Source organism: Marmota marmota, unplaced genomic scaffold, assembly GCF_001458135.2.
Source record: "Marmota marmota marmota unplaced genomic scaffold, marMar, whole genome shotgun sequence".
Taxonomy (NCBI): domain Eukaryota; kingdom Metazoa; phylum Chordata; class Mammalia; order Rodentia; family Sciuridae; genus Marmota; species Marmota marmota.
This window is the reverse complement of record NW_026000082.1, coordinates 29,720,632-29,740,124: the sequence shown is the minus strand read 5'-3', so window position 1 is coordinate 29,740,124 and position 19,493 is coordinate 29,720,632. Positions and strand designations below refer to the sequence as shown.

General features: G+C 44.7%; 1 protein-coding gene across 3 annotated transcripts in view; it reads right to left on the bottom strand.

Annotated features, from left to right (window-relative positions):
- Csmd2 (CUB and Sushi multiple domains 2) overlaps positions 1 to 19,493 on the bottom strand; it is a 546,044-nt gene that overhangs the window by 99,138 nt on the left and 427,413 nt on the right. For all 3 annotated transcript variants that reach the window (XM_048815794.1, XM_015485297.2, XM_048815793.1), the window contains 4 exons: positions 16,970 to 17,157; positions 9,054 to 9,248; positions 7,758 to 7,874; positions 5,501 to 5,614 (listed from right to left, as the gene is read on the bottom strand). In XM_048815794.1, the coding sequence (XP_048671751.1) occupies positions 5,501 to 5,614; positions 7,758 to 7,874; positions 9,054 to 9,248; positions 16,970 to 17,157 (614 nt within the window). The remainder of the gene's footprint in view (positions 1 to 5,500; positions 5,615 to 7,757; positions 7,875 to 9,053; positions 9,249 to 16,969; positions 17,158 to 19,493) is intronic.

The window sequence follows — 19,493 nt, the reverse complement described above, 5'->3', positions numbered from 1 at the left end:
ATATTTCTATGTCAAGTACAACAAAGGACAGAAAAAATCTCAGAAGATTCTTGGTCACGTTTGTCACAAGTTTAACTCAAACATCACATCTGTGAAGTCAGAGGAGGAGGATGTGCCAAAGGAAGGATCTGAGATTAAAGGCCATAAAGGGACAGGAATGCTCATACACAGCTTCTGGACCCTGCAGAAATCAAACAGTGGAGATGAAACATGGGAATTTCTTCCAGGATCCACAAAAAAAGGATGAAGGTTACCAGAACAATAAGAGAAATGACAAGTGACACAGATGATGGATGTGAAAAACCCAATAGACGTATGTCAGGAGTTCCAGAGAGAGAAGGTGGAGGAATCAAAGGAGAAAAAATAATTTACAAAGGAAGATACCTTTCCTACGACTCATGGTTTAGATTGCACCAACTTGTCAAGAGCCAGATCTGAGCAGTGAATAGATATGCCCCTTTACACAGTGGGCTGTGTGATTTTTAAAGGGAAAAAATATAAAAATCATAGGGTTAGAAAAGCATCTGTTATTTACAAGGACAAGGAATCAGGTTGGAACCCAATTTGTTTGTAATATTAAATGTTGGAATAAAGTGGAATAGTTGCTGCAGTTTTGAAAGATAAAGGGTGTGAACCATAATTTGATTTGCAATTGAGTTGTCATTTATATGATATGTCAAAAGAAAGGCATTCTCATACATGCAAGGTGACAGGAAGTACTGTAGTTAGGAGCCCTACTGAAAAAAGGAGCTAAAATAGGGAAATGAAGGATAGCAGTGATAAATACAGCCAGGAAAGTATGGGCAACCCCAAATAATCACTGTTCACGAGGCAGCAAAACTGAGCACAGATGCCAAAACTTGTCCGTAGGGAAGAGATTCATGATTTTAAAATAATCGCTAAGAACAATTAAAAGACCAACAAAAAACTGGGAAATTAGAGATGGGCCAGGTCTGAATGGGAAGGAGGTACAGCAAAGTCAACACAAAACAAGCAAAACCAGAGAGGACAAGCCATTGACAGACACCAGGCTGCACGTTTTACCTGCCAAGTAAGTAAATAATCTTCCTCTTAAAAAGTCTACTATGGAACAACCTAGATGCCCTTCAATAGATGAATGGATAAAGACATATACATAATGGAACATTACTCGGCATTAAGAGAGATTAAAATTATGGTATTTGCAGCTTAATGGATGGAGTTGGAGAATATCAGGCTAAACGGAGTAAGCCAATCCCAAGAAACCAAAGGCTGAATATTCTGATAAATGGATGCTGATCCATAATGGGTGTGTGCTGGGGGTGGGGAGAGGAAGAACTTTGGGCAATGGGGAGGGAGGGAGGGAAGGGTGCATGGGGGCAGGAAAGATGGTGGAATGAGATGGACATTATTACCCTAGGTACATATATGACTGCACATATGGTGGGACTCTACATCATGTACAACCAGAGAAATGAAAAGTTGTGCTCCATTTGTGTTCAATGAATCAAAATGCATTCTGCTGTCATATGTAACTAATTAGAAAAAAATTTAAAAAAAGCTTTCAGGGGAAATGAGGAAAGAGAGATAAGGCAGATAGGGATACAAAGGGTATGAAAATTGTTAAAGACATATGCAGACAAAGAAATATCACAATGTGGGAGGTGTTTTAATGCAAGATTCTCCATCATTGCTGTATCCAATAGAAAACAAAGTGAGGACGTTCAGTAATGTTCCATAAGCTTTTTTCTTAGCCCCAACACACTATGGACAGTTCACCCCCATCAGTACTGGTGGGGCTCATTATCAGTGTTTCTCCAAGGGAGGAATAAAACTCTCTGAGTATATCAATAATGATAGGTCTAATCTTTCCTTCCTTCCTTCCTTCCTTCCTTCCTTCCTTCCTTCCTTCCTTCCATTTCTATTAGTCCTACACACCCATAACTATACCTGTATCTGTATCCATATTTGCATCCAAAGCTTCTAAATACATACCTACCAATCTCTCGTTACCTATAGACCATATACCTATACTTAGGTTTTTATCTCTACAGCTATACTTATATCAGTCAATCAATTGATCAATATTAAAAAGATATCCCATCCTGAGGAGTCCTGATTTATACTCTTGGCTGAGTGCATAAGTGCAGGATAGTGGCATTGAGGAGTCATTTGGTGCAGAATCTCTGATAAATGGATATGAAAAACAAAATTGAGTAAGACTGATCCAATAGCTATTTCAAGGCCCTTTCACTCCTGCTAATAACCCTAGGGGTAAGACTTCTGCTATCTGCCTTTTTCACATGAGGAAACTGAGAGTCAGAGAGGTCAGATACTGTGCTCACGCACTTAGAAAGCAAGGCCGATAGCTCGGACGAGTCCGGTTGGTGTGACTGCAGAGTCCAAGCTGGCCTCTGCTACTGTGTGGCCTCTCCATTCTACAGAGAACATACATTCTTCTCAGATCCTTTGGGGGTTTAAAATCAAAATGTCCTTGGCAACTGAAAGATCTCATTTACTCTCCAAAGTAGAAGTGGCACAGGACACATTCTGTAACCATGTGGCAAGAAAAATAGAAATTAACAACAAAAGTGTAACAATAACAAGATCCAAAGTCTTGCATGGAAAAGAAGAGACATTCTTAGTCAATCCTTGGTCAAAAGTAATATTGTGGGCTACTTAGAAAGTAATGATAAGGAAAGTAGTACATATTAAGATGTGTGGCCTGAAACTGAATATTCTGCTGTAAATGTATTCTTTCTTACATGGGGGGGGGGGGAACCCCAATTCAAGAAGTTGAACAAGAAGAACAAAATAATTTGAAGAGGCAAAAGAGGAGAGAAATTATGAAATTAATTAGAGGTTAATTAGAAAATAACAATAAACTGTGTAGAAAATTTGATAAATTGGAGCAAGAGAAAAAATTAAAAACCAACCAACCAACCAGCCAACCAACTACAACAAAAAACACAAAATCTCGCCTACAGTTGAGAAAAAGGGGAACTATGAATACAGCATTCAGCATACAGGGTCAGGGGATATGAGCAGCAAACAAAGTAAACGAAGGATAGTAAACATTATCCTAGTATATTATATGAATTATGTTGCTAAATTTAAAAGAAATTATGAAATTTTTTGGTAAAAAAATTTACCACTGAAATCAAAGTAATATGCTTGAATAGACCAGTGATCATGGAAGGAAACAGAGAAAGAAAAGAAAAAACACGGAAAAGAGGGCAGCAAAATGAGGTAAATTTATTTGCAAATCACATTGCTTCTTGCTTAATGGCCAAGAATTAGTTGACAATGGTAGCATTATTTTGGAAGGTTCAAAATGAATATACCAAAAATATGACTGTCTTGGAATTTAATAACAAAGACCAGTTAGAAAACACAATGAGGCGAGTAAAAGATCTGTTTGTGGCAGCAACACAAAGGGCCACAAAACATCTCAATGAAGTCTCTAGGAATAAAATTAACAACAAAAAAATGAATATTGCTTAAATAAAAATCAGGGCTGGGGTTGTGGCTCAGCTGTAGAGCACTCGCCTAGCATGTGCGAGGTCCTGGGTTCAATCCTCAGCACCACATGAAAATAAAATAAAGATATTGTGTCCATTTACAACCAAAAAATAAAATATTTAAAAAAATTAAAAAAATTTTAAATAAAAATCATTGCACCTTCCCCTAAATTACAAAAGATAAATGAATGGCGAGATAGACCATGTTCCTGGATGGGTAGAAGTGTTCACCTAAAGATGTGGGTTCTCTCTAGTTTAATCTATGTTTTATGAAATTCCAGTCAAATTCTTGATGCAATTTTTTAACTTGATGAAATAGTTCTAAATTTTATTCGGAAACAAAAAAGTAAGCAAGAAAAGTCAATAAAAAGAATTCAAAACAAAGAATGACCATGGGGATTGATAAGAGCATGTATTTAAAATGGTTGTAACATTAAACACTACGATAGTATCGGTAATAGTGTTACAATAACTAAAAGTGATATAAGAATAAACATTGGAGGAAAAGTCAAGGAACAGACCAGACCCTTCACTTCATAGAAATTTAATATATGTAAATCTGGCATTTTGAAAATTCTGCTAGGACAACTGATTAACTATAACTGGTTAGATCCTCTGTATCAAATAATAAATCAAAATAAATTCCAAGGGTATTAAGGCAGAACAATGAAACTAAAAAGAAGCAAAAGAAAACACAGAGGAATATTTATTTGATCAGCATAAAAGCAAAGGAGAAAACCATAAAAGGAAACATTGATAGATTTGATATCATGGGAAATTTCCATTTTCTGACATTAAAACACCCCGAAGAAAATTAAATGGCAAATGACAAACTGGAGGGGAAGGCATTTTATAGCATATAATCTAGACAAAAGGTTTTATTGTATATAATGTATATCACTTATAATTATATGGAGCTCTCACTCAATAAATAAGAAAAACAAGTGTTAATGGAAAAATTGACACAAATTTGCAAACAGAAAATACATAGGCGAATAAACACACTATAAAAAGGTTACCACCTAACCAGTAATAAAAAACAGTAAATTAGAAAATGAGATACTGTTTTTGCTTTACAAACTGATGATACTTTGGGTGTCTTAATTGCCTGGTTTCATGAGAATAACACCCTCTTATTCACAGTTGGTGAACAAGGTAGAAAGGTCTTTTCAAAAAAATTTTTTTTAGTTGTAATTAGACACAATATCTTTATTTTATTTATTTGTATGTGGTGCTGAGGATCGAATTCAGTGCCTCGCTTGTGCTAGGTGAGTGCTCTACTGCTGAGCCATAACCCCAGTGCACCCCCCGCCCCCAAACAGGGGTGTTTGACGATCTGTATAAAAAGCCATAATGATCTCTCATATCTTTTGACTTGGTCATTCTGCTTCTAAGATGCCAGTCAGAGATATGCATAAAGATATACATATAATACCTTGAATTACTTTTTTTAATACCTCGAATTACTCTTAATTAGAGTAAAATATAGAAACAATGTAAATGGCATCTCCAGGGAATTCATACTTACGTATGAATACTTAAATAACTACATGAAACACTAGTAAGCAGCCTTTTAATACCCTGTTATGAAAAAAAAATGTCAGAGAAAAGTTCACAGTTAAAACATGTCTATTGTTTTTATTCAATAAAATATGTAAAAGATGAAGTCTAAGGAGATATAAAGAGTGGAAAGAAATGTAGTACATATTATCAGTGGTTCTTTCTGGGTGGTTTTAATTTAAATTCTCTGATTATTTCGTTTTGCCCTTAAATTTTCTACAATGAAAATGAAACAAGCCTAAAATCAGAAAAAAAAGGCCAGGCCTGCCCTCAAGCCACAGGCAGGGGCCTCGCCCACGGGACCTCCCCTCTGCAGGTGGATGCAAAGCCCCAGGGTCCACCTACGGCCCCTGCTGCTTACAAGGCCTCATTCCTAGCAGCTGGCCTGTGGTGCCTGCCCCCAGCCCACCATCATCCCCTGCTGGCCCTGCCCTGGGTACCTGTGTGGGAGCCCGAGAGGGAGCTGAGGAGCCGAGAGTGCTGGCTGTGACCATCATGCACCTCCACCACGTCGTTGAGGGCCGTGTGGAAGAAGGCGAACTGGCCAAACACCACTGTGGAGGAGACAGGGTGTGGAAACATCAGTGGGAAGACAGGAGAGGTTTGCGTGAGCACAGACAGGGGTCCTGAGGACAGCACCCAAGGTCTAGCTGTTGGAGGTGGCCCTGAGCTAAGCTTATTCCTTCTGAGAAAGCAGTGACAGCAGTTAATTGAGGTCTTGAAAGGGCTTTCAGCAATATCCCCATTTTCCATGTGATCTCAGAACCCCAGATTCTCCCTTACTTTTTCTTTGAAGCTGACCGGATACCCGATGTTCCACGGTTAAGAGGGATGAGAGTGGGGAAGGAGCTCCTGGGGAAGGAGCAACTGTCGATGGAGCAGGCAATATCTCTACCTCATTTTGCCCAAGAGAGAGCATAACATTTATTAAGCACCTATTGTATGTCAGACACCACCTTTGCTATATGCACCATCTCTGTGACTTTTCCAGAGATTATCCAAATTTTTTAGGCAAAATTCCATTTAGCTATCGGCCAGACCTGGGTTCATTCTGTCTGCTCCTGACTCCCAGTTGGCCTGGTATGCTGATGGCAAGAGCTTGGGTAGACCCTTCTCCACTTTGGCTCAGAGCCTTAATTATGTACAAAATACTGTATGTGTGTGTATGTTGCATGCATTGTGTGTGCAAGTGTGTTGTATACGTGTGTTGTATGTGTTGAGGCAGAGGGAGGGATTCATGATAAGCAAGTGTTTGTAATGCTGAATACAGCAACAGCTGCAGTGAGATCCTTAGCTCTGGACTTATGGGCCAAGGAGCAGGAGGAAGAGAATATTCTGTACCCTGAGAATGGGCACTGGGTTCGGGCTGGTGGCAGGGGCATCTCCCTGCAGTGGTGGACAGGACAGGTGGGGTTACTGCTTTCCCAGAGTGTGCATTCTAGTGGGACAGCCCCATCCAACCCACACCAACACTTAGCAACTAGATAAACAAGGTCATTTCAGAGAGTGTTAAGTTTTGGGGTGATGGACAGAAAGAGAGGGTGAGGCAGGTCACTTTAGATAAGAGACCACAGGAAGATTTCTGAGATGATGTCAGAGCTGACAGCTGAGCTGGAAGATAAGTGATCCAGTCCCAGAGGGGAAAATATACCCTTTATCTGGGCTCAGAGGTTGGCCTCACTGGTGAAAAGAAGATGCCTGGAGCAGATCTCTGCCCCTTTAGAGCCAGTGCCCGCAGACAGATTTCAGCTCACTGACACTGAGCAGCCTCAGGGCTGGCTGGGTGCAGAGGGGTAAGCGCCTTGTCATTGGAGGAATGCAAGCATGAACTTCATGTCTGCCTATCAAGGATGCCGCTGAGTAGCAGATGGGATTGGGCAACCTGTCACGACTCTCCCTTGATCCTGCAGTTCTAAAGCTCCTGCCACATAAGCATGCTGGGCAGTGAAGGTCCTGAGGCAGGAGCAAGTGCACAGGTGTCTGGAGTCCTGGGTGAAGATGAGACTGGGAGTTTAAAGGGACAGGAGCTGTCTCTCCCATTGCAGTGGCCCTCCTACAAAGAAGAGGTTCAGGAAGAAAGCAACCAGGCTGGCCACCTGGTTGCCCTTTAGGATCTTCTTGAATGCTTTAGGGCTGGCAGAACTCCTAGATGTCACCACTGCCCAGCAGGTGATGGATGAGCTTGGCTCCTCCTGTCTGGATCTCTTGGGGTCTGGAGGTTTCTCGTCTTCTCAAGGTAGTGGCTCCCCCCACATTTTTCTTGTCCCTCCTATCCATAGCTCTGGGCCAGGCTGTTTTTCAGATGGGACATGGGTGACGTGGCTCCTGTATCCCTTACCTGCACTTTCAAGCCCAGCTCCATCCTATCCTCCCCCACCTTCTTGCTACTGGGCCCTCTGCCCCTCCACTCAGTCACAGTTGTGCTGGGGATCCTTCGGGACACCTGGCCTCTGTCTGGGTAGCTAGCTCCTCATCAAGTTCTTACCCTTGCTTCTGGCCAGCCTCACTTGAGCCCTTTCCTCCAGTGTCAGGAACACCTCCGGCAGTGTGTTTTGGAGCATCAGCACTCAGTGTCCTGATGAGATGCTGCTCTGCCAGTGCCCACTAGGGAGTGGATTACTGGGAAAGGCCTGAGGAGTTGCCCAACTTGGAATAAGGGAGAAGAGTCAGGAAACATAAAAACAAAATAACACATACCGTAGTCCTTGGGCACGGTCACAAAATACAAGCAGATGTGTCCGCTGGTGTAGTTCTGGGGGTAGTTGGGAGATAGGACCACACCATCTGAACCCACATACTGTCCCCCACAGGGAGCTGAAAGAGAAACCAGGTAGGGGGCCAGGTGACCCTGTGGGCTTCTAATTAACTGCCCATCCTCCTTCTTGCTCCTAGCAGAGCCCCTGGTAGGGCTGCCCTGAGAAGGTGGCCCTGAGCATGGAGAAAGGGAGCCCCCAGAACACTACCCTTCCCTGATCAAGGACACCCGTTCCTGGCCTGGCCGGAAACCCACCCCAGTGCTCTTGGACACACATCAACCCTTGCCCTCTATTAACACTGGCACTGGTCCCTGAAAGCACAGCTCTAGGGTGCAGGTCAGGAGCTCTCCTGCTCACACATGGGGCTTAGAAAAGACTGTTCTGCTTTCCAGTGGCAGATGTGTGTCTGGGCAACTGGTGTCTCATGAGTAAGAGGCTGATGTTTGTTCCCTCACACTAACCCACTGGGAGTGGCCACCTTCTGTTTCCATCTCTGGTGCCAATTTCTGCAAGAGAAGGGCTGATCTCGATCATGGAGGCAGAAGGGAGCCTGTACTTTTCTTTCTTTCTTTCTTTGGGTATCAGGAATTGAACTCAGGGGCACTTAAGCACTGAGCTACATCCCCAGTCCTTTATAATGTTTTATTTATGGATATGGTCTCACTGAGTTGCTTAGGGCCTCAATAAGTTGCTGAGGCTGGCTTTGAACTTGCCATTCTCCTGCCTCAGCCTCCTGAGCCACTGGATTACAGGTGTGCACCACCATGCCCCCCTGAGGCTGTACTTTTCAACTTGGGTAGTCCTGTGCTCTTGAGTTCTGACATTCTCTCCCCTGTTAGGACCCCACAACTGACCCAGGCCCACTTGGAGGTGGCCCACTCCATGGCCTTACTCCACACAGTAGAGCCCTTAGTGATTTCCCCAAGCTCAGGAACAAGCCCAGGGCATGTTAGGCTCCCTTCCCCTAGGATATGCTCTCTGGGCTGTGTGTTTGTAGGCTTCTATTGAGGACATGAGCAACCATCTGAATAAACAGATCACTATGTGATCCAAGGGAGATGACACATTGACAGGGACTGCCATGCCACGGGTTATTAGCCGTCCCCAGTCACAGTACCCCCATGTTTGCTGGCCCTGCTTGCAGGAGGCACCCTTGAACACTGTGTCCCCTCCCCCCTCCCCCAGCCAACAGCATGCCTGCTGTTTCTCAGACCCTCCTGTCCCCAGCTCCCACCACCTGTGCAGACAGGCCGTGGATTGTTCCACACGGGCTTCCCATCAGGCCCCAGGATGCAGCTCAGGGTTGAGGAGCCCTCCACCTCGTAGCCGCCGTGGCAGTAGTAGGTGATGGAAGAGCCCAGTTTGAGGTCGGACCCCACTCGTGTGCCATTCTTGATGGAACCAGGGTCAAAGCATGACTCTCGTGGGTTTTCTAGAAAAACAGACAAACACATCCACATGCAGAGGGCTCATTAAATACCTGCTTCCATGAGGAACACCTAGAGACTGAGGATTGCTGGTTCTATTCCCTTCAGATCTAGAAATATCTCCACATTTGGTTAGAAATCTGAGCCTGGAAATCATGGAAGAGTGAAGCTGCCCACAGGTGCTTCTGGGAACCAGTGTCCCCACCCCACATCATGGTGCCATGCAGGGCTACGATAGTAAATGTCAGTGCTCAGGGAAATACCACTCCCACCCCTGGGTTGGGTTCCTTCAACTTCTGGGATAAGTGAAATTCTCCAACAGAGTTTTCCAGGGCTTTGCACTCAATGTGGAGTGCTTGCCAATTTATTAAAACAGCCACATTTTTCTATTTGGTCATTGATCCTTATATGTATTCCCAGTCAGGCCTACAGGGGATGTGCCTGACAGGCATCTACTCTTGTAGATATCCCTCTGCACTGCATAAGTTGCATTCGATGTTGCCTAAGGGTGGGACTACAGGCAGGTCCTGAGTCCCTGGAGGACTATACAGACTCCCTTGCCATGAGCTCTTGGGAGCTGCTGCTAGCTTCTGTCCATCACTGACTTCCCTTAGTTCTGTTCCAAAAACACTGATAGGCAAGAGGCCCAGCAGGGCTGGGTATTGGAGGGACATAGCCGAAGCCAGTTCATACCAGGGTCATACAACTATGTATCAGACTTTGATGAGAGTCCTGGTGGCTGTCTAGAGATGGGGCTCACAGAGAGGTGCTGACAGCCCTTGCAGAAGGACCCTGGCAGTCAAAGGAAAGAGCCAAGGGATCAGAGTTCAGAGGCAAATAGTTCAGGAGGAATTTTGCTGAGGGCCATCTGTGGTCACCTGGGTACCTTATAGACTAGCTACACAGTGGGCAGCTGCTGCTTGAGGCTGTTATTCAGCTGCCACTCAAACTGTTGACTGATGGGAGAGGATCTTGATACTCTGTCACATCTAGCCGCTCTTGCATTGAGTCACGCTGGGCACAGTATTCTTTAAGTCTTTGCCAGCAGCTGAGCGTGGAGCAGTCCCAGAGACACTATTGCACTGAAACTCAAGTGAGCCCAGAAAACACTCACCTGGAAAAGGGGCCCTTAGCGGTTTCCCTGCATTCCCTGGGGGTGGGGTTGCACCAACCTGACCCCTGCATCAACTCTCTCCTCTCCCTAAACCTTGTGACTGAGGTCAGAACACAATGGCCAGTGGCCCATACCATGTACCAGACACTGGAATACAATAATGAATAAAACTGAAAAACTGTCCCCCTGTCAAAGGGATGTAATAAAATGTCACTGTGTCTTATTCGTGCATTCTCTTCATAAATTCAAAGTGGGTCAAATCTTATTTGAGTTCAGAGAAATTAAGTAATTTGGAACCAAGGTCACTCAGCTCATGCAAAGTAGAATTAACTGACACCCAGTGTCTATCCCCTGCCCTTCATCCTTGAATAATGGAATCCAGATTTGATCCAGAGTTCAAGGTGCCAGCTAAGTTCTACATTTCCCAGCCTCCTGGGCAGCTAGATCTGGCCTGAGAGATGCAAACATGTCAGATCTGGACTGCTGAAGTCAATCCAACAGCCAGCCTCTCCTCTCATTCGGAGTGGGAGACCATCCTTCCAGGCCTGACCTTACTCCATGCACAACATCCATCCCTCCATCTGCCTGGCTCCCTCCCTCACCTCTTTCCGGACTTAACCCAAAACATCTCCATCTTGGTGACATTTTTCCTGAGCAGCTATTTTAAAAATCACAATATTCCTTGCCCTAGTGCTCATCTTCACTCTATTCTGCTGTGTTTCTCTCCACTGTGATTAGTATTCTCTCATCTACTATATAGTCAGATAATTTTTTTCTATCTTCTTCCATGAGAATTTCTAAGTCCCTTCCAGGGGGCAGCTTTTCATTTTGTTCATGGCTGTATTGCAGGGCCTGGCCCATGGGAGGCACTCTATAAATATCCTTAATTGGTAAATATGAAAACTTCTAGAAAGGCTGATTAAGGGAAGATGACTCCAGGGAATGCTCATTGGCCTTTCCATCTATCTTTTCTTCTCCTTCCTGCAACCTAGAACTCAGACATAACGGCTGGCACCCTAGTTGCCATCTTGGATTCTAATAACCTTGAGGGTGGGATCCATGGACCAGCAGATGGAGCAGGAAGACCAAAGGTGCCTAAGTGAACCCAGTCCTGCCTGCCTACCTCTAGATTTCTTTCATTGGAAGGACAATAAACTCCCTTCTTGTTTAAGCAACTGCATTGGTCCCCAGCTGTGTAGGACTGCTCCAGGACCTATATGCAGGTTAGAATAACCTTTTGGAACAAGCTGTGTAGCAAACTCCTATTCATTTCAATGCCACCATCTCTGAGCAGATTCTCTCTGGCAGAATCTGATTTTCTTTCCCTGATTATAGCATCACGTTGACTCGGTAGGCTGGGTAAGTGTGTTTCTTTCTAGCAGGTTCTAACCTCCTAGAGGGTAGAGATAATCATCTAGTCCTCTCATAACCTCGGCAATAAGCACAGAACTTGGCACCAGGAGTGGCCATGTTTGGCACATAACACAGGTTTAATAAGCGGCTGCTGGATTGTTTGGCTGAACATTTTGGAGCTTGGAAAATCAACAACCACATCATTGATTCCAACAACAGACTCTATTGTATATTTACTCACATTTCAGAGGAAGTTGGGCTTATCATTCCAAGCATTATCACATTAATAATAATGACGAGGATAATGACAATGATGATAGTCCCTTACATAGGAATATCACCTATAATTTTGAAAGCACTTTGCAATTTGTTATCTCATTTCTGTTTCACAATACCCTCTGCAGAAGGCAGGGCCAGGTAGGCTCATGTTCAGGATACAGATGAGGAATGTGATGATCAGAGAAGCTAAATGAATTTTCCAAGCCATTCAGCTATTAAGAGAGAGAATTAAGACCAAAATCAGGTCTTCAGTCAGCCAAACCAGAGCTCAGCTGTGAATGACAAAATGGAATGACTAAAACATCATGATAATAATAATAAATAAAACTCAGGCCTCCCCCAAATGGGAAAATAAAAAGAATCAGGTCCTAATAGATGAGGTCCACTTCCAAATTTTGTCAAATCAAAAAACTGAAAATAACAATCCAAACATCTGATCAGCAAGGAACCGGTTTGAAAGGTTGGATTAGAGCCATTCTGAAATACATGCAGTCTTTTAAAAGGATAGCACAAGTGTTTGAAAATGAATGTGGGAAGATATCCACGATCTATTGGTGGGCAAAAATAAAACAGATAACATACTAGTACATATGGTGTGATCACATTCATATAGAATAGGGCTTGGCAAACCACAGCCGGCTGTCTGTGTTTGTAAATAAAGTTTTATTGGAACACAGTCATGCCCATTTTTTACATTCTGTCCATGGCTGTTTCAGTGATTCCACGGCAGAGCCAAGTGGTGGCAACAGAGACCATATGGAATAAGACATTTACTATCTAGCCCTTGGCAGAAAATGTTGGCCAACCCCTGGGATAGAATTTATGTTATTTTATACTTACATAAAACCTTTGTAATGAGGTGATGAACTGTTGACTATGGTCCTTTAGGAGATGGGGGAAGGTAAGGGGAATGTTAAGTTTTTAGAGTACATCTTCCATGTGGTTTGAAGTCTTCCAAAAAAAGAAAGAGGAAGGGGTTTCCATTTTGAATTTATAAAGGAAGACCCACAGCTGTGTCTGGTGAGGGCTGGGTAGGAGCAGGTGGAGGTGGGGTTGGGTTAGAAATCTGGCCATGACTCTCAGGCCCATGGTGTTACGTCCAAGGGTTTGGAAAAGAAAATAGATATATACTAGCACTTTTCTGGTAAAAGTTGATTTATCTTGACCTTTCCTGAGTTGCTGCAGATTCTCTCACAAAACTTCAAACCCTTCCTTCTGAATCCCACCCCCATTCTTGCACAGAGGTCTCCTCCATCTTCAAGGCCCTTTCTTAATGGCTCCTGCTCGGCAAGTCCATCACCAACTACCTACCATTCTGAATGGGTGCCCTGTTATTCTTTCTCAGAGAGGTCTTTTCTTTTCTTCCCTAACTTCGTACACTTCTTTATTTCTGGTTTGTCTCTTTATTGTCCGTTTCTGTCACTCACCTTTAAGTTAGACTGAGGTAGGGACCAGGGACATTTTGCTCATGGCCAAATCCTCAATCTCCAGCAGAAGGCATGGTGCCAAAGAGGAGCCCAGTAAGTGCTTGTTGAATGAACAAATGGTCTCATACACATGCCTGGATGTTCTAGCCTGTTCCTGACTCACAGGAGGCCACCACAAAAGAGGAAAATAAAGGTCCTTCCACCCACCCTTTCTACTGACTTACTGGCCAGAAGAAGGACAGTAAGCCTTCCCTGGAACTCACTGTTAGTGTTTGACGCTACAAGCCACGCCGACCCTTTGCTTCCTCCAGCAAAGGGTAAAGCTTCCCAGGAGTATGGAGTCCAGGGAGAAGTGCCTCAGAGGCCTGGTTCAATAGACGCCCACAGATAACATAACTGCATTCAGAATCCTCTCCTAGCAGGTTAGTCCAGAGATGACTAAGAAACCACAGCCACCTAAGACCCACCTGAAACTCTTTGCCTTAGAATTAGGTGGGCCTTCAACATTGCGTTTGCATGAGAAGTGTCTGTCACTCTGTTTGTCACTATGATGTGAACTCCATGGAGGCAGGGGCTTTGGTTCCCTGCTCTGTTTTTGGTTCCTGTATCAGTGTCTGGCACACAGTAGGTGCTCAGCTAATATCTATAGTACAAACAAATAAAAATGCCTGACCTGGTCTCGTCTCTGATACACAAGCTGAATGGCATGATGCTTTCTCAGTGGACACTTGAATTCAGTCTGGTCCCTTTGACAGTCCCATGGGGACTTGGAACTGGAATGTAAACTGGGAAGCAATTCCAAGTTGAGAGGGAGGACATGCCTGTCCTAGGAGAGTGAAGAAGCAAGGAGGGGAACACAACCACAGGGGAAATGAAGACTTGGACGTGAGGCTGTCCCCTGTGAGCTTCATTGCAGAGGACTCAGGGCAGCTCTGGCAGTGGCTAATGCTTGGCTTGAGTGGAGCAATGTCACTTATAGTAGCTGCAGGTATCATGTTTGTGAAACTTTCTTAATGTCCTTGCCATTTAGGTGTGGGTTTCCAAAGGGTGCGGTTTGTCAAGGTTTACGTAATAGCAGGCCCAGGAGCAGGCGAGTTGAGGGTACTAATGAGAATATGAATAAAGGGATGAATAGCAAGAAAAATGATCGTGAAGACACAGCAGTGGGGTGGTGGTGAGTGGGGTGATGAAGGTCCCAGGTGAGTCTAAGGCCTGCTTTCAGCTAGAATTCCAGAACATCTGACTGTATCTGTATTGATACCAGCAAAATATCCAATCCCCGGGTCAGCCCCGTGAGGCAAGAAGAGTTCAGGCCAACAGTCTGTGCACTAAGTATCTTCTGGAATTGTGCTTGACAGATTGCAGACAACTGACAGCTATAAGGAGTTCCAGGAGCTGATGGACATAAAGAACCCGGACCGCGTTGGCAGTTGATAAACTCTGAGTTAGCTATTATCATGATTAGCATTATTTGCAAACTCATATGAGCTCTTCCCAGGGGTTTCCAGAAAGATTTGATTAAGGGACATTTGAAGAGGCTGAGACTCTGCATTATGCAAGTGGGAAACATGAGCCAGAAACTTTTTAATTTTAACTGGTAATATGACCCCATTTGTACACAGAGGCTGATGAGGTCCGAGTGAACTTGGATTATAATAACAACAACAAAATCTATCATCTCTAGAGTAGCCTCAAAGTGTTTTGTACATTCTGGGCATTATGCTCATCTCTCTTCTCTTTATCTATCCTATATATCTCTTTATAATATGTATGTATAAAATATCTTTTAATCCTAAACTTCTGCAACATAATTTTCATTACCCCCATTTCGAAGATGATATTCTAGGAGATAATAACTTGCCAAGCACACAAATCAAGCAAGAAATGGAGCTGGGATTTGGATAATGGGGTCTGGGATAATTAAGGAAGAGAGAAAGGTCAAAAAGAGAATAATGGAGTAGAAAAAAAATGAGTGCCCGAGAGCCTGGAACATACTTATCACTATTAATAATATTTGAACATTACAGAATGCTTGATAGGTGCCAGGCAGTTACCAGGGACTTCAGTGTCTAGACTCATTGATCTTTACAACATTTCTATGAGGCAGGAATTTTCCTGCCATTATTTTACAGACATGGAGGTTTTGAGAAGTTAAATAACTTGCATATGGTCCCGCCATCGCTGAGTAGTGAGCATGAATTTTCAGTCCGTTAATCTGACAGTCTGTGCTCTTGGCTAGGCAGGGACCACCACCTGTTTCTGCAAGAAATTTTTTATTGACACATGGCCATGCCTGTTCCTTTATGTTTTGCTTCATGCTACGATGGTTGTCATAGGCAAACCTAAAATATTTACTATCCTTAAGGAAAAAATTGTTGACTCTTGCTTTTGACTTCTTCCACTATTCAGTTTGCATCAATTAATACAAAGGTGCAATGGGAGTCAGAGAATGGGATCACTGGTAGGATGAGAGCACATGCATGGGGTGGGGGGCTTGGGGATGCGGCTCGGTGATAGAGGCACCTCCCTGGTATGTGCAAGGCTCTGAGTTTGATCCCTAGCACTGCAAGAAAAAAAAAATAAGTGAATAGGTAAATAAACAAAAACAAAAACAAAAAACCATGATTGGGAAGGGGCATAAAGTGCCTGGTTTTCAACAAAGTGCCAGAGAATGATCAAGGAGTGTCTTTGGGACAGAGGATCAAGCACTGTGACCTTAGGATTAGATAGGCTCTCCATAGGGTCTGCTGTGGTTTGGATATGGTCTGAGCATGTGCCCCAAAGATTGATGTGCAGACTTGGCCTTTAGTGCAGTGACACTGAGGTGGTGAAACTTTTAAGGGGTAGGGCCCAGTGGAGGGTGGTCAAGTCGTGAGTGGGGCACTGCCTCTGGAAGGGTTTAGAGTCATTCTCGTGGTTATGAAGAGTGAGCCTGACTCTGTGATCTCTTTGACTTCCTGTCTCATCATGTCATCTCGTCTGCTTGGGCTCCTGCCATCTTGATGTCATGCACCGTGAGGCCCTCACCAGAGGTCAAACAGATGGGCTGACTTGATCTTGAACTTTCAAACTGTGAGCTAAATAAACCTCTTTTCTTTATAATGTACTAGCCTTAGTACATTATAGCAGCAGAAGATGGACTCAGACATAGTCACTGAAATAACCCAGGATGGTGGAGACTTGGTATGGAGAGGACAATTGGGACTTATACTAGAACCCTCACTAAGGCAGAGGAGTGATCAGGAGGGCATTACCTGGAGTGAAGTTAGGAGAGTGAGGTAGAGTGAGGAACTATCCTCACAGAAGAGGGGGAGAAGAGGAGCCATGATTTGGAAATAGAAGAGGGATGCAAAACAGACAGCTGTTCCCCTTCTCCTGGGCCCTGGGTATTTGAACGTGAAAGGTGAAGCCACCTGGAGAATTGCAGGGAGGGCAGGTCCCCTGCAGGGCAGCAGTGCCAGGGTCGACATGGGCTCCTGTGGGCAGCCAAGCTTCCTCTCTGCACTACACTGGCTGGCCCTTCCTTCAGTGTCCCTGGCACCAGGGCCCTTACCTGTGTAGTCAATCACAAAGCCAGCATTGCTCACAGATGCGTCGCTGCGGAAGGCGAGGAATAGGCTGTTGCCGCTGCTTTCAATGCGGCCTGGGAGCTGGGAGCCATAGAAGCTTCCTATGAGAGGGCTGAGAGAGTCCCGTCCATCGTAGATATGAAGGAAGTCATAGCCAGGCTCCAAGTTAAAGCTGGGGAACAAAAACATCCCACCCCCACCCATGAAGGTCAAATGAATGGCTCATGCTGGGGCCTTAGACTCACAGCAAGGATGGGGCCTCCCCAGGAGCAACCACCCTTCCACTAGGACCCAACCCCTGAAATCTGGCTGGCGGGGAGGTGGGGAGAGGATGGAGCCCGGTGACCTCCCAGTCAGGCAAGATGATGATGTCAGATTCCAGAGTCAGTGTCCCCAAATCTGCAGCTAGCTGAAAACCTACTGTCCTCCCTACACACAAGGGAAGCGAGTCACCAACTCTAGGCACCGAGGGACTAGCCAAGGAAGATCCAGAACCTAGGTCTCTTACCTGACACCCATGTTTTTTATATCATGCTATTCTGCATTTCTTTTCATCAGAGGGAAGAACTGCCCAGGTAGCCATTCCCAGGAGGGAAGGGGCCTGCCCCCTTGCAGGACCCTAACATTCTTCTTTTATCCCAATCCAGTTCTCTATCTCTTTTCGGGATCTGCTAACATCCTACTCCTAGCACCCCACCCAGGGATGCCTCTCTTAGCTGTCTTGACCCTGGTGAGTGGGGGGAATCCACTTGAAAAACTATCTTAGTTTAGCAAATTGGATATTAAAGCTCCTGAATGTAATTTATCCCACTGGATTGGCTAGAGTGAAAAATGATTAAAAAATGCCAAGTGCTGCCCAGCAGCAGAGCCCCTGGGCCCTCACACCCTGCAGGCCAGCCTGTGAAATGGTTCGCCCACTTTGGAATGCAGCTGGGCTGGATCTGCTCACTCTGAACACAGGCCTGCTCTGGGATGCAGTAGGCCCACTCTGAAGTATCTATCTAGCAAGAGCAATTGATGCCAATCAAGTGTGCAAAGATAAAAATAATAGAAAAGTAAATGAGTTTGCAGAAAACAGATTTTCAATGTAAATTCAATCTTGTCCAGCCATGAGCCGGAAACTCAAGACATACCACTTGGCTGGACTGAGAATGAAATGGTGAGGGGCCACCACATTTCTGGGACAAAGAGGCCAAGGCTTGTAGGGAGACAGGGTGGGGGTCTGGGAGGCAGATATGCACTTTCTACATGGCCCACTCTCACACTGGTGCAGGCTGTAGGGTCACCCCACCAATCCTCTCACACTGGGGCTGGATGAAGAGTCACCCCACCAGTTGGTAATATGGTCTTCCTGCCTCTGCAATTCAGCTTCCTCCCACCTGCTCTTTCAAAGTCTCCTGGGAAGGGTTTTGAAGTCTGGCATTACAACTTAATTAATTGCCTTCTGTCTGTCCTGACCTTCCTTCAATCATGGACTTCGTATCAGAGCACCCTCAATATGCCAGGCACTGTGCCAGGTTCCCAGGACTGGAAGACATTCAGATACCACCCCTGCCTCCCAGGAGGGGATGTTGCTATAGCAAGCCATGGAGTATAGCCAACAGAAGGCAGAGCAAGAGCACACGGTGTCCCCGAGCGGGTGGAGATCACATGTTCATGGAGGTCTAGCTTGAGCTAGTCCTGGGACATGAGAAGACCCTCAGTGGGTGGACAAGGAGGGAGTAGGAAATGGCTGTGAAGGCAGAGGCAGAGGCAAGGACACAAGGTCATGACAGAATCTACGAGACCCTGGTGATTCCAGAAGTTCAATCTGGCTGGGGTTCTGGACATCGAATGGGGTGGAGGGACTTTCTGGAGAGTTGGGCAAGGGCCAGATCATTTGGTGCAAAACTCAAAACTTCAGACTTATTATGACAAGAAGGTCATTAAAAGATTTTAAAATAAAGAATCTATTTCTTTTTAAATTGACATGCATATCATGACCCAGAACATTCCCATCACCCCAGAAGGTTCTTAGGGCCTCTTCCCAGTTCATCTTCCCCAGTTCCAGAAGCTGCCACCATCGAACTCTTCTCATCATAATTAGTTTTGCTGACCCTAAAACTTCACATAAAGTTGAATTTTATATTCTGGACTTTTTTGTGTCTGGCTTCTTCCACTCAGCATAGGATTTCTGGGACTTATCCACACTGTTACATGATCATCTTTTTTTTTCTTTTTTTAATACTGCTGAGCACTATCATTATAGGATGTTTAAGTGGAAAATGGGTAGTTATTTCAGCATTTTTGAATGACAGTTTCACTCTGACAGCTTAAGAAGAAATTAGCCTGGGAGGCAAGATGGTGCAGAGGAACCAGTCAGGAGACCGCAGCCATCATTGAGGTGGGAAATGATAAGGGGTCAAAACAAGTCAGGAGCTGGTAGGATGCAAAAGAGGGAAACAGGGGGAGTTAAGGCATAGAGATGGATGCCTTGGCTGTTCACCTCTTGGTAGTGGGGGGGGGGGG